The sequence below is a fragment of the Borostomias antarcticus genome (genome assembly GCF_949987555.1).
Source record: "Borostomias antarcticus genome assembly, chromosome: 4".
In the NCBI taxonomy this organism is placed as follows: domain Eukaryota; kingdom Metazoa; phylum Chordata; class Actinopteri; order Stomiiformes; family Stomiidae; genus Borostomias; species Borostomias antarcticus.
The window spans coordinates 332,447-348,112 of record NC_140237.1 but is presented as its reverse complement, the minus strand read 5'-3'; the positions used below and the strand labels follow the sequence as shown (position 1 = coordinate 348,112).

At 40.6% G+C, this 15,666-nt stretch overlaps 1 protein-coding gene across 1 annotated transcript in view; it reads right to left on the bottom strand.

Moving 5' to 3' along the window:
- LOC311308073 (uncharacterized protein) overlaps positions 1-15,666 on the bottom strand; it is a gene marked incomplete at its 3' end in the record, with an annotated part of 98,055 nt that overhangs the window by 67,082 nt on the left and 15,307 nt on the right. Inside the window, exons 22-24 of the mRNA XM_084437010.1 lie at positions 10,581-11,647; positions 1,452-1,538; positions 1,050-1,102 (exon numbers count right to left, since the gene is read on the bottom strand). Coding sequence (XP_084293136.1) covers positions 1,050-1,102; positions 1,452-1,538; positions 10,581-11,647 — 1,207 coding nt within the window. The remainder of the gene's footprint in view (positions 1-1,049; positions 1,103-1,451; positions 1,539-10,580; positions 11,648-15,666) is intronic.

The following is a 15,666-nucleotide window of genomic DNA, read 5'->3' as shown; positions in this document are numbered from 1 at the left end:
CGATTAAGGGGCTTGTGGTTTCTAGGAAAATCATTAGACGCTTTAGGTTCAATATAGTGTCGGCTTTGTGTTTTCCTTGGTGTACTGTGTTTTGTGTTTACATCCCTGCCAATCGTATATACTTCAGAAAAATCTGAATTGTGTTTCGCAGCACCAATACCAAAGTCAGCATCACATACCTTGGCCTTACGTTTTAAAACGTCACTGTAGAGTACTTTACTGCTTGCTTTAGATTCAGTGTTTTTCTCCATTTCCGCCTGAGTACAATGTGATTTTCTGCCGTTTTCAGAAGTTGTTACAATTGTAGTGGACTCGCTGAAAGTATTTCCAACTGCCTGCTGTCCGTACACTTTAGGCTTACCTTTGACAACATTGCTGTAAAGTGGGTTGCTGATCGTTGTAGTCGGTGTGCTTACCATGTAACTGGAAGATGGACCAGATGTTGTACGCACCTCAGCACTGGCATCAGTTATGGTCACTTCAACTCCAGTTATCTCAAACTGTGGTGTTCTTACCCCAAATGACTGTGCCAAGTCCAAAACGTAGCTATAAAGAGATGTAGCAGAGCTAAAATAAGCAACACAACTTGCCTTCTGTAGTTTCTGATTAACATTTCTATTAGCATGTGAATCAATGACCGCAAACCATGATCCTGCTTTCACAATAGCACATGTATTAGCACAAATGGTTAAGAGGCATGCGTCATTACTCAGCAGTGTCCGTTGTAATGCTACATCAAATGGCATGGCAACATCACGTACCGCATCATCATAATCATCAACTAGAACAAATCCAGCGAAAGAATCAGCAAAGTTAATTGAGAAAACAGAATTCCATAATATGTGTTGCCTTGGTAATTCAGAGACAGCAATGTAACCCCTTTCTTGAACATGGTCGCTTATCTTACCTTCAGCTCTCATTGACTTATACAGATCAGTCCCTTTCACAAGAACATCATCCAAATCTTGAGTCTCCCAAGTCAGCACACTGTTCATCTTGCACTTCAAAATTGCAGTCAGACTGATTGCACCACACTGCTTGTTACGTACATCTTGAAACTGTGGATGACCTTGGTGAAAAGATCCCAATAACACAGACCTCTCTGGAAAATCAACAGATTGAGTTAAAGAGAATGAATCATCAGTAACAACAGTGTGTTCTTTTTCCACGGTACTTGACAGTGAGTTAGTTGGAGAATCATGAGAGTTTGGTAGTTTGGCAGAGATTGGTAAGTTTGGAGAGTTTGACAAGTTTGACAAGTTTGACAAGTTTGTTGGAAGGTTTGACAGTTTGGTAGAGTTTGGCAAGTTTGTTGACAAGTTTGTTGGCAAGTTTGATGGCAAGTTCGTTGACAAATCTGTTGACAAATCTGTTTCACAAAGTTGTTTTGAAAACGTGTTGGTCTTAGAGTCATGGTCAAAGTCAGCTTTTTTTTCACAAGGAAGTCTAACCTCGGCAGTGGGCCCCTGGTGGTCTGAAGACCTCAGGTTAGCCCACCTTCTTTTCTGTGCCTGGGACTTTTTGCTGGATCGTGGCATCTACAACACAGACAGAACACACATTAGAACTAGAAAAACCGCATAGCGGCTAAATGCCACTGCCCAACAATGCAAGTTGCAGTTAACCTAACTAACCCTATCCCTAACTAACTGCTAATCTAACTCTAACGCTAATGCTACCTAATGCTAATGCTAACTCTAATGCTAATGCTAGCTCACTAAAGCTAGCATTATTGTTAGAATTAGAGTTACCTAGCTAGTGTTAGCATTAGCTAGCATTAGCATTAGCTAGCTAGCGTTAGCATTCAAAAGTGCCTTTTGTGATGTCACGGTGACCTTGACCTTTGAATACTAAAACCTAATCCAATACATCTAATTAAGTCCAACTGGACATTTTGGCCAAATATGAACAAATTCCATTCAACCTTTCTTGAGATAGTGTTCATCAGGCCAAAAACACATTTTGTGAGATCACAGTGACCTTGAAAACAGACTTGGACTTTAAGATCACCCTTCCAAATGCACTCAGTGGAAATATAGCAATAGGGCTAGGGAAAATGTAGTCCCAGACACGACCATCTTGTTTCTACACAGGTGTATCTATTCTCTGATTGCATAGGATTCTATGCAGTAGAGCCAATCAGACAAATAGATACACCTGTGTAGAAAAAAGATGGTCGTGTCTGGGACTACATTTTCCCAAGCCCTATTTTGACCAAAGGTTTAAATAATATATGCAAAGTGTGCTAATGAAGGAAGGTGGCATGCCTGCATCATGGTTACAGATTAATGTCTGGACATCACAAACATGGACTTAGGACTCAAATGAAATTGTTGCATACAAGTATTTTAACACACTATTTTAAATTAATGAAGGATGGCTTCCCACACACTTGCATTTAGCTAGCATTAGCTACCATGAGGTAGCTAAAGCTAGCTAGGAAATAGGAGCATAATTTGACACAATTCGAGGTTAATCTTTACCATCCAATAGAAATATTCAAAAATTAATTATGATACAGCACATTTAAAGTATAATATATGGTCTCTCACAAACATATATGCATAGCAAGTCAATATTTGTCTACAGTGTTATATCCAGCTAATCACATCAAACACACACAGCCTTACCTTTCAGTAGCTTGAAGCTAATTACAAGAAGGCGACTCTGGCTGAAAAGCAGATATCTAGGTCAAAAGCTGCCTCTGATTGGCTTGTTAAACTTCCAGTGTTTCGTTTGCCAGATTAACAGGTGTAATTAATAATCAATCTGGTTTCAGTCACATGATGAACATTACTTTGCTTACTAAAGATGGCTGCTGTGAAAAATACCCTATTGTTATTTCACCACAAACAGTTAATTTCAGTTTCAGACCATTTCAGGGATTAATTGCTCTCAGGTTGTGAAAATACTTGAGACCCCACTTTGAGGAATAGTAGCACAAAACATTTTACATCATGTTGACCATGAGGGAGCACTGCAATAAGCAAATATGTGTCTGTGTTTACATCAATGCTTTTGAAATGATCATATCAAGTTGCTGCTGATACCAGGGCATGTCTAATGGCCACTATTAAGCGAATTGGCCACAGGGTGACACTATAAAAACCCAAAATGCTTAAAGCCACGATCTAACTTGATTAAGAAAATGACTGAATCAATGTTGTGTGTGTCGTCACCTCTCCTACACTTCTGAAGACCGAACGACATATTATACATGGAAATGTTCGCATGATTGTCTGGATTCTGAAGAAGTAAATAGTTGAGCTATGCTATGTATACTTTTCGCTGTGTGCCAATTTAAACGACGACACCCCCCCCCTCTCACTCAACCGAGAGGAAGCGACCCTTCCAGCTGACATTAATTAAGTGCTCAGGACTCAGACTCAGATTGGGATTCAGCTAATAGGGTAAGCAAAGGCTAACATGCCTTGGGGACTAGGGTGATTTACCTTCGCAACATCCGGCGTAGCACAGTGGTTAGCATGTCGGCCTTGCAAGCAGCAGGTACGGAGATCGAATCCCGTTCAACCATATGTCTGACTTCAGAAAATCTCGGGCCCATCCTTGACCCTTGTCAAACATGTCACCACGTCAGTCTAGCTGATTCCTTGTCTGCTTGCAGTTAAACTGCTTGGCCCCCACATTCCTGCTTGCAGGTATATTTATTATTATTATTCTCCTTCCACTGAAGTCCAACTTCCCATGGACAAAAAATCACCAAAATTTGCACATAGCTCCAGTACTATATCCAAAGTCCTCAACCTGCATTGTAGGTCAATAAACCTGAAGGTGGCGCTACAGCAACAGTCTAAAGTTTAAAACTTAAAAAAATCATAACAAATCAGCCATAGGTGCTATCACTGTAAAACCACCACGTGAATGTAGTCCCAAGTGAGACAAAACCTTCATACACTTTGACCTTGAAGGAATTTTGAAGTCCATCACACTGATTTCTTCATAAACTGTAAAACCTATCAAACATATCTCCTCCCACATTTTTTGTTCAATTGACACCAAAATTAATATACTGTATCTACAGACTGTCCTTACCAAAGGATCCTCACAGATTTTTGAAATATGAAAAATTGAGCCCACAGCACATCAAAAGGTTTCACTGTTAACAGTTCTGTATAGTTCCTATTAATTCTCGCCAAATCAATGTCTGATCATCCTCATAAAGAGTGACAACATTGGCCACATATCCAAGATGTAGTATGATTTTTTTCAGAATTTTATCTCAAAAATTGAATTTTTAAAAATATGTTTAATTCTGTCCTCTGAAACCAACACTTCATACAGAGAAAACTACATTACCCACAATCCAACGCAAGCTCCACGAATCTGAGACATCGCTGTTGGCAACCCTACCCAACCCCCGCCGAGGATTACAATGACTAAATTGATTGATTGGCAACTGACTGAGTACACAGCTGCTGAAGTTAATGTTCAATTATGAAAAAAAAAAGCTAACAAAACCTGTAACCCACATTTTTCAATCAATTAATACTAAAGTTGCTACACTGGATCTTCAAACTGTCATTCACAAACTCATTGACCAGATTATTGAATTATCAAAATTGAGCTTACAATGCATTAAAATGTTTTACTTATTATTATTATTCTCCATCTTCCACTGAAGTCTAACTTCCTGTGGACAAAAAATCACAAAAATGTGCACATAGCTCCAGTAGTATACCCAAAGTCCTCAACCTGCATTGTAGGTCAATAAACCTGAAGGTGGCGCTACAGCAACAGTCTAAAGTTTAAAACTTTAAAAAATCATAACAAATCAGCCATAGGTGCCATCACAGTAAAACCACCACGTGAATGTAGGCCCAAGTGAGACAAAACTTTCATACACTCTGACCTTGCAGGAATTTTGATTATTATTATTATTCTCCATCTTCCACTGAAGTCTAACTTCCCGTGGACAAAAAATCACCAAGATTTGCACATAGCTCCAGTAGTATACCCAAAGTCCTCAACCTGCATTGTAGGTCAATAAACCTGAAGGTGGCGCTACAGCAACAGTCTAAAGTTTAAAACTTTAAAAAATCATAACAAATCAGCCATAGGTGCCATCACAGTAAAACCACCACGTGAATGTAGGCCCAAGTGAGACAAAACTTTCATACACTCTGACCTTGCAGGAATTTTGATTATTATTATTATTCTCCATCTTCCACTGAAGTCTAACTTCCCGTGGACAAAAAATCACCAAGATTTGCACATAGCTCCAGTAGTATACCCAAAGTCCTCAACTTGCATTGTAGGTCAATAAACCTGAAGGTGGCGCTACAGCAACAGTCTAAAGTTTAAAACTTAAACAAATCATAACAAATCAGCCATAGGTGCTATCACTGTAAAACCACCACGTGAATGTAGGCCCAAGTGAGACAAAACTTTCATACACTTTGACCTTGCAGGAATTTTGAAGTCCATCACTCTGATTTCTTCATAAACTGTAAAACCTATCAAACCTATCTCCTCCCACATTTTTAGTTCAATTGACACCAAAATGGATCTACTGTATCTTCAGACTGTCCTTACCAAACGATCCTCACAGATTTTTGAAATATGAAAAATTGAGCCCACAGCACATCAAAAGGTTTTACTGTTAACAGTTCTGTATATAGTTCCTATTTATTCTCGCCAAATCAATGGCTGATCATCCTCATAAAAAGTGACAACATTAGCCACATATCCAAGATGTAGTATGATTTTTTTTTAGAATTTTATCTCAAAAATTGAATTTTTTAAAATATGTTTAATTCTGTCCTCTGAAACCAACACTTCATACAGAGAAAACTACGTTACCCATAATCCAACACAAGCTCCACGAATCGGAGACATCGCTGTTGGCAACCCTACCCAACCCCCGCCGAGGATTACAATGACTAAATCGATTGATTGGCAACTGACTGAGTACACAGCTGCTGAAGTTAATGTTCAATTATGAAGAAAAGCAAACAAAACCTGTAAAAATTAATAAACATATCTCATCCAACATTTTTCAATCAATTAACACCAAACTTGCTACACTGGATCTTCAGACTGTAATTCACAAACTCATTGACCATTGTTGAATTATCAAAATCGAGCTTACAACGCATCAAAATGTTTTACAAATGTTTTACGATACGAATGTACAAAATGAACATTGGAATGTCAACTTTCCTGTTGTCCTATTCTCTCGCTTATTGCTCCTAAACTTGTCGGAAATTGCCTGGCCCCGCCTCATCGCTGCGAAGCAGCTTTAATTATAATTGTATCTCCTTAGGGACACGCTGACCCTACAAGTATGTGAAGAAACACCAAGGTCAGCTGCAAGCTTAACTCAGACCATATCAAGTTTAGCCAAAGCTGATAATGAATTACTGACGTCCCACCTGCCAGAGGGTGTCACTTTCCTCACAGTAGGCTTAACTGTTGACTAGTATATTTTGGTTTGGATAAAGAAGGACTGTTTTTTATTTAATTCTATTTAACCTTTACTTAACCAGGCAAATCATTAAGAACAAATTCTTATTTACTGTCCAGGTCCGTCGATGACAACTATTTTATTTGAATCAAAGCATCAAATCATTCTGCAGTAATGATGATATGGGTATGAACTAAGACAAGAGCCATCATTTGATTATATGAATATGCTTTTCCCATTGATCTAGTAAGCTCACGTACAACCTGAAGGTATCATATTCTGTTTTCTCAACACTTCATCCCGGGTTGGTTGCAATCAGCTGGTCTCATGAGAGCATAGGCTACTGTAACACAATATTATAAAGCATTTCAATGGTTACATAACAGTGTGATATTAATAACAGGAGGGGGGTGTCTGCCATCATCTTATTGGTGGAGGACAGCTCAGTCCCAAGTATAAGCCAAGAGGGAACTGGTACCAGACCAAGTTCCCGATGGAGACACTGACTCAATCAGTCAGGGAGCTAAGAGTTCGCCAAACATGGAGCGCTCTTTCCAGCAACTGGAGACTGGCTGTACACCAAGAACTGGCGAAAACACACGCCTACCAGTTCAGCTTTCCTGGGGGTTAGATAAAGACTACAACAGAACTTAACCAAAACTAGACATTTCATCAATAGGCCTATTCCACAATGCAGAATCAAATATTTCTCCCACAGTACAGAGGCTTTAATCCCAGCAGGAATTTTGTGTTTTGTGTGTGTGTGTGTGATGACTAAACACCCCAGAAAATATATCCCTGTTGTGGGAGATGTTTTTTATTTTGCTTAAGAGTCATCCACAGAATATTTTAAGCATGGTTAGTTTTAAATCACCTTCAGAATAAACCAGCACTGTCACAAAGTGAAGTTAAAGTTTAGAGAAACAGGAACGCTTCTGATGTATGCCTTCCAATGCCTCTACGCCACAATATAATGTGTCCAGAGTAATGTATAGAGATAGGCACATATAATGAGGTTATTGAAAAGAAAAGAGCTTGCACAACCACTATGCAGACCAGGTGCAGGACAAACCAGAGTAGTGAATGAGAACCAGGCCAGGTCCAGCCTGGCTTATATGCATGGCTGGCTTGTTTCTGTTCAGGACTGGTAGGATGGAAGCTAGTCATGCCACTGAAATAGCTGTGAATTGAAATGACATGAAATAATGTCTGATAAATTAAGATAGGTCGCCTGGACACATCAGTTCCAATGCTTCCAATGCTAATCCAGCACAATAAGAGCGAGATAGCCAGTTAGCTCATGAGCTCACAACAACTAGCAACAGCTTCCATAACATTAATGGTAGTGGTCAGTGGCTAAAGCAGTTACACTGATGATAACATACAGTCATCCCCAGCCAAGACCCCGGTCTCCCAATTCAATGAAATTAGCAATACTCTACCCTCCAGGCTTAGCGAGGGGCCTTGTGGACTGATATCTTCAGGGTGTGTGTGAGAGAGAGAACATGTATTAGTGAGATTTTGCTGACTACTGTTGTGTATTTGTGCACGTTACAGAATTTCTCGTACAATATTGTGTTAAGCCAGAACAGTTCAACAGTGTTAGAAGAATTTATTTCATCCATGGATAATTACAACACTTAAGTGTGGCTCTCTGACAAGCAACCTGCAACAAGGGCGGTCAGTTGAGAGAGAGACCGATGCTCTCTGGAATTCAGAATTCATCCAGAAAGTGCTCAGCTCCCCCTTTCCTGTCCATAAATCAGGATGTAGATAAGACTCAGAACTAGACATGCGTAGAGACACTATGCAGGTCCAGACCCTCCAGATCCCAAGCGTATGTAGTAAAGTTCCCTAGGACATGGGTCAGTGGGGCCTGCCCTTTCCATCCCACCCAGTTATACTTCAGCTGCCTGTCCAAACATAGCTCTCCCTGACCTCTTTGTGACCCCAAACCCTTGTCTCACATTGTGATACATTAAACACTGTCTTTGAGTTCAAGGTACTAAACACATTATCCAGAACACATTTTTACCCTTACAGTACAGTAGGTGATGCGTGTGTAAGAATGTGTGACTCATATATGCACCTGTGTGTGTTTGTACGTTTACAACATACCAGGTATGTTTCGGTCAATGGTGCAGAACATGGAGACATCATTGGACCGGGTGCAGGGAAGAGATGGGACAGTGCAAAGGCAGATAGTGGATCATCCATCACAGCAGTCAGTGTCATCAAAACTCACGGACGCACGCACACACACACACACACACACACACACACACACCGGAGGCATGTATACATTTAATAGAAAAGATTTAATAGAACAAAATAAGTCTTTTCAAATACAAAAATAATATCATAGCATAATATACATTAAAACAAGCATTCGGCTCCAAAAGTCTTTCCATGCATTTATTTTTTTATTAAAACGAAAATACTTTAAGCCTTATACTTAAAATACTGCTGTATATAACAAGATAAACATAAAAAAACATCTCTGTGCCTCATTAACCATATGAAATTCAGATTTTTGGGAATGAGTAACCAGAACGTCAACTCACAGTGAAACATATAAAGAGAAAAATAAAAAATAAATTCCATTACAATGTAACAACATAAAAATAAAATAAACATCTTGTGCCTCATTTTCCATAAGAAATTCAGATTTTTGGGCATGAGTGTGATAGTAACCAGATAATCAACTCGCAATGAAACATATCAAGGGAAATATAATTAGGAAATTCCATTACAATGTCTATTATAAACAATATAGCTGATGTAAGAGTGTGTGTGTATGTCTGTCTGAAGTTTCAGCTCTTTCTTCCAGTAGCACCAGGGGTAGAGAGGGATCTGCAGTCAGCACCTCTTCTGGAACAAACCACAGAGAGAGGATAAGAATCGTCCTTCTACATACGCCCCCCCCCGCCAGTGTGGGTCTGTGTCAGTACTGTAGGTGTACTGTCTTCAGTGTGTCAGTATACAATCTACATCTTCTATGTGTCAGTATATAATCTACATCTTCTGTGTCAGTTTATAATCTACATCTTTTGTGTCAGTAAAAAATCTATATCTTCTGTGTGTCAGTATATAATCTACGTCTTCTGTGTGTCAGTATATAATCTGTTTTCTGTGTGTCAGTATAGTCTACGTCTTCCGTGTGTCAGTATATAATCTACTCTACTGTACATCTTCTGTCTGTCAGTATATATAGTTTATGTCTTCCATGTGTCAGTATATAATCCAAGTCTTCTGTGTGTCAGTATATAATCCAAGCCTTCTGTGTGTCAGTATATAATCCAAGTCTTCTGTGTGTCAGTATATAATCCAAGCCTTCTGTGTGTCAGTATATAATCTAAATCTTCTGTGTCAGTATATGCTACATCTTCCGTGTCAGTATATAATCTAAGTCTTCTGTGTGTCAGTATATAATCCATGTCTTCTGAGTGTCAGTATATAATCTAAATCTTGTGTCAGCATATGCTACGTTTTCTGTATCAGTATATAATCCAAGTCTGTGTGTCAGTATATAATCTAAGTCTTCTGTGTGTCAGTATATGCTACGTCTTCTGTGTGTCAGTATATAATCCAAGTCGTCTGTGTGTCAGTATATAATCCATGTCTTCTGAGTGTCAGTATATAATCTAAGTCTTCTGTGTGTCAGTATATGCTACGTCTTCTGTGTGTCAGTATATAATCCAAGTCGTCTGTGTGTCAGTATATAATCCATGTCTTCTGAGTGTCAGTATATAATCTAAATCTTGTGCGTCAGCATATGATACGTTTTCTGTGTCAGTATATAATCCAAGTCTTCTGTGTGTCAGTATATAATCTAAGTCTTCTGTGTGTCAGTATATGCTGTCTTCTGTGTGTCAGTATATAATCCAAGTCTTCTGTGTGTCAGTATATAATCCATGTCTTCTGTGTGTCAGTATATAATCCAAGTCTTCTGTGTCAGTATATAATCCAAGTCTTCTGTGTATCAGTATATAATCCAAGTCTTCTGTGTCAGTATATGCTATGTCTTTTGTGTGTCAGTATATAATCCAAGTCTTCTGTGTCAGTATATAATCTACGTCTTCAGTGTGTCAGTATGTATGCAGCAGGGGTGTCATTTTGACTGGCTGCAGGTCTAATACGGTCGCTTCACCAGTACCTCTCTGGCTGAGCCTGTTTCCAAGGAAACTTGGTTGACTGTAGCTGTGGCAGCACCAGCCCAGGTGTCGTAACTCATCTGATGTCCCGCTGGCAGTGGTTGGGCCGTGCCCCAAACTGGTGCCGGTACTACCAAACCCGCTGTGCCCATATGGACCATCAGTGGGTCGTAAGGGTTGAAGCTGCCTCCAGAAATCCCTTCAGGGCCCACTTCTGCTCCATGATAAGCCAGCATGGGGTAGCCGTGATACCCGCCACCCAGATACCCGCCTCTGAACACCGGTGGTAGAATCTCTACCATATAGATGGGATCAGTCTGCGGGTGGCCATAGCCCACCAAGGGCTGGGGATCAGAGCAGGGTACAGAGTTCACATGGTTGTGGTCGAAGCGGAACTGTCGGTTCTCATAGTTCCAAGGGTCTACACCAGCCAGTTCCTTGTGTGACAGTGCTGTCTCCAGCTGGTCAGTAGGGGCCAGCACAGTGGCGATAGGCTGGCCCATCGTCTCATCGCTCCGAGAACCCTTAGGAGGTGGTTTCCACTTCACATCCCACCTGTTATTGGCCCTCGCAACCGGTGCCCCGCCACCGCTGTCTGGGCCGGCCGGGGTGGCAGGCTGGGGCTGGGCCAGGGGCCTCTCCTTCAGCATGGCAGGGCCCGAGCTGGCTGGGCTGGAGCTGGGCTGACCTGAGGGGCTCCTAGAGGACTGGGCCCGGGCTGAGGACGCCTCAGTGAGTTTGGCTGAGCGGAGATCCGAGAGGTGCTGGGGGAAGGCGTTTATAGTCCGGGTGGGTATGGACGCTAGGGTTGTGTCAGGGTTACTTGTGGTCCTGGAGGGCCTGGTTGTCGGCTCGCTGGACTGTCCAGGTGGTTGTTCCGAGGCTTTGCCGTTAGAATGCCTGTGCTGCTCAGAGGGCGGCGGGTGTGCGGAAGCCTGCCTACTTGCTTTAGAGGGGGAGCAGGAGTCATGTCGCGGTCTCTTGTTTGAACTGGGACGGTTTGTGTGCGAGTGTTTCGTCTCGCTGTCCTCCAAGTCTTCGTGACGCCTCTTCACTGTGTCTCTGCCCTCTGTGAAGAGATATACAAAGAGTATTCAGCATTCAAATCCCTGTGATGGGGGACCGAAGCCAAGGAAAAATACCTCAGTAACAAGAGTATGATGTCTCAGGATGCAAAAGCTTTACTTGTGCATATACGTGAGAATCAACTCAACTCAATGGTGTTACAATACGTACATGTATCCTCCAAAAGGTAGGACAAGCAAAAGTCATGATTAGCAGAAATATGTGAAAGATGAGTACTGTAATCATGAGTGACACTAGAATACTGTAAGTAGGCAATTGTAGCAGGCAAGGGGCTGTCTGGGGAGCTAATTACTACAAGCCATTTACACCTCCTAACAATGACTAGGCCCTGCTAATCTGCGCCATTTGCTTGGGGGCTCAGCAACAAAAGCCCAGTTCAAAGGAGTTCACAACCCCTAGGCATGGCAGACATTGCAGGAGCTATTGAGCTGGGGTGATGCTTGAGTGGCTTGAGTCTTGAGTGATCACATTCTCCTGTGGTGGATAAGAGCAATCTACAGTGCCAGTGAAAAGCATTCAACCCCCCTTTGACTTTTTCACATTTCATAGTTGCATGTAATCAAAATGGATTTGAGTTTTGTCACTGATAAACAGAAAGTACTCACTTTAATGTCAAAGTGAAAATACAATCTACATCTAATTAGAAAAAAACCGCCAGGTGCAGTTAAATCTGATGAGATTAAAATAAAAACTTTTTGGCATCGACAATAAGCGCTGTTGAGCACATCAATGCCAAGAACACCATCCCTTACCAAGAACACCATCCCTTACCAAGAACACCATCCCTTACCAAGAACACCATCCCTTACTATCATGTTTCTCAATCCAAAACTCTCAGGATGCTATGACATTATTCAAGTTTATTCATGCATGGAGAGAAGGTTCTTTGCTTAAAGACACTGCCCCCTACTGTTCAGTCACATTAACAGTCTAGCCATGCATTGAGTTACAGTATCTGTAACATTCTACAAGCTTGAAAAATATTAAAGTAAGGTATGCATTAAGGTGGGCGTGGTTTTGATGAGTAATTAGTTGATTATTAGTTAATTAGTAATTAGTTAATTATGCATGAGTTTGATTTTGAGGGATAGGTCTTTTTAAAAAGTACTTCTAACTTTAGTAGCTGACAACTCACTTGTGTCGTATTGTCTGGTTATGCTGTTGAGATATCACTGAGTAAACGTATTAACACCACATGACATCATTCTATACGTAATTAAAGTATTCTTGAGCTCACGTACAACAACACAGAAGGTTGATGTTGCATTATCCCAACGCATGTGAATATCTTGTGTTGTGTGTGTGTGTATGTGTGTGAGTGAGGCCCATAAAAGCGTCCTGACCTCCATTTACTCCCAGGTCTCTACACACCCTGATGTAACCCGGATCCTCTAGACTCAGCAGATACATTTTAAATACTAGATGTGTTTTTTCCTACTGATATTGAACTATTGAAGAATAATTGTTTCTTTCCTACTGTTATTGAATTATTGAATGATAATTACCTTTTACTTACTATTATTGAACTATTGAGTGATATTTTTCTGATAAAGGATATTTTGGCTATATAGTCTGCTTGTACTAGCACAAAGCTAATAAAAGCTAATTTAGTTATAACTTAATAAAAGTTGATAACCTAGTTAAAGAGATATGGCTGTTATACTGCGACATAGAATGCTATATTGCTACAGACACCCCTGCGCTGAAAGTTGACTCCTCCTGCTGAACTTGAAACTTATTTCTTAGAAAGACAGATGCAGTGGTTAGGTTGTGGTGGAAAACGGTTTTGGCAGTGTTGTGGGCATGCTTTGAACCCACCTACAGTAATAAAGATGTATTAACCTGCCTTGTCTCATCACACTGACATATTGGACCGATCCATTCTCAGATTACTGGAAATGTACTGCTTGTTTGTACAACCTGACACATCAGCAGTTCTTGTCTGGACTTAGATCAGAACTCCACCTAGGGTTTATTTATCGCGCCATTCATATTGTCCAATCATAATGTGGCCTTTCTTCATCATTAAATGCTATATTAAAGTGTGATTGTACTTGATTGACCCCAGTTGCAGGCAACCATCTGGGATGAAGTGTCGTTGATGATCTGTCAATAAACGCAGTTTCAACTGGCATTTCTGTTGTCCATCTGTTTCATTGGCAAAGTATCAAGACTTCTACAGCAGCAATTGACTTAACTCTGCATGAGGAGTCATTCAATCAGATATATAACCATGTGATACAATCAAGGTTTTGTTCCTGTTGGGATGTTCTCATAGACAGAGAAACATTATTGCGTTCAGTTTCATTGCAATCTATACACCATTTTTGACCCATTACATTATAGAGCTTTCATTGTGCTTTGAATAATTAAACGGCTACTGATGAGAGGTCAGTGGAGACCCAGGAGTTCTCGTCTTCACCCTGGCGCTCACCAAGGGAGGGTTGGAACACAAAGACCTGTCTTTAACTAGTTTCCAGTCCTTCAGCAGTGCGCCGCGGGCAATCAGTTGTCCTGCCTGACAGCGCCAAAATTGAGGTGGAAATTTGCCGAAATACGAGACTTGGTGAAAAGAGAATAAATATACTGCAGTCTACAAGAGACCTGGGATTTGGGAGAAGATTCATCTTCCGGCAGGACAATGACCCAAAACATACAGCCAAAGCTACACTGGAGTGGCTATTCAATCCAATTGGGAATCTGTGGCAAGACTTGCACCCATCCAACTAGATGGAGCTTAAGCAATTTTGCAAAGAATGGGTGACAATTATTGCTGTAAAGTTTAAAGATTGCACATGTATATGCTTGCTGGAATCAAGTTAATCAATAACATTTTTGTTCTTTTAATTAGGCCTAGTTGTTTTCTATCTGTGACTCAATGCACTGTACACATCATGCCCTGAGAAATAAGTGGCCTTGACGAAATACATACAGTAGCCACCATCTGCTTTTGATAACTGCTGTCCAGCTCTGACACCTGTTTGTGCTTCTGTATGAATGTAATCTCAAGGGGAGGAACTCTTTTTTTGCATTCACTCTGAATGCGCCATTGTCTCTCCCCTTGCAAGTAAAATAAAGACAGTTTTATACCAGAAGCCACAAAGAGTTTTCATTTACGTCCAGATGTGCAGATCTGCCCAAACAGACTTACAGCTATAATTGCAATAAGTATTAACTCTATTAATACTTATGGAATCAATTATTTTCTGTTTTTTATTTGTAATTAAATTAGGACAAATTAGTTTTTTTTCCATTTTAGAATACCTTGTGTTTATCAGAAGAAGAAAAAAAGTCCAAGGGGGTGAATATCTTTTATAGGCCCTGTATGTTATGGGTGTAGGGTTAACACCAACTCCACAATGCTGTTGATTCCTATCAAACAAATGGCCCTTTCTCTTTGTATCCTCAAACTGGTCAGTGATTGGTTGAAAGAGATTTACATATTATGATTACATTGGTCAACAGATGTGTGAGACGGGGTCTCAACCTCATTTAGAGTAAAAACAGAATTGTAATGTTTGAACACAAACCTACTTTGACTTTTGGCCGATACTACTGTTATCGTGCTTGGAAACCTTCCCCCCTGCAGTGGTTGATTAAAAACTAGTTAATGCATTTGAGAATTAAGGCCACTGGTTTCTTGTTAGTCAGTATGATGGACGAGCCCATCAAAGGGGGGATTATGTCGTGGAAATTAGTAGAGTTTAGAGGTGTGTTAGGCCGTAAGGTCAAGTTGGGTCATCTGGGGAGAGCTCCCCAGAGTGAGCTCCCCACTTCAGAGAGTTCTAGTCAGGAATTTTCCACTTCATAGTACTGCATGTCTCAACAACAAAGATTTATATCTACTTACACAAGTTCCAAGAAAGCCATTAGCCACAGCACACACTGTGTTTGAGGTTAGGATATAAAGGTGATGATGAGCTCAGTTGGGCTGGGGCTGTACATCAGATTTGTGAAGCTGTGTTGAGTGTGTATCAGTAATAAAATACCCGTAAAGGCTGA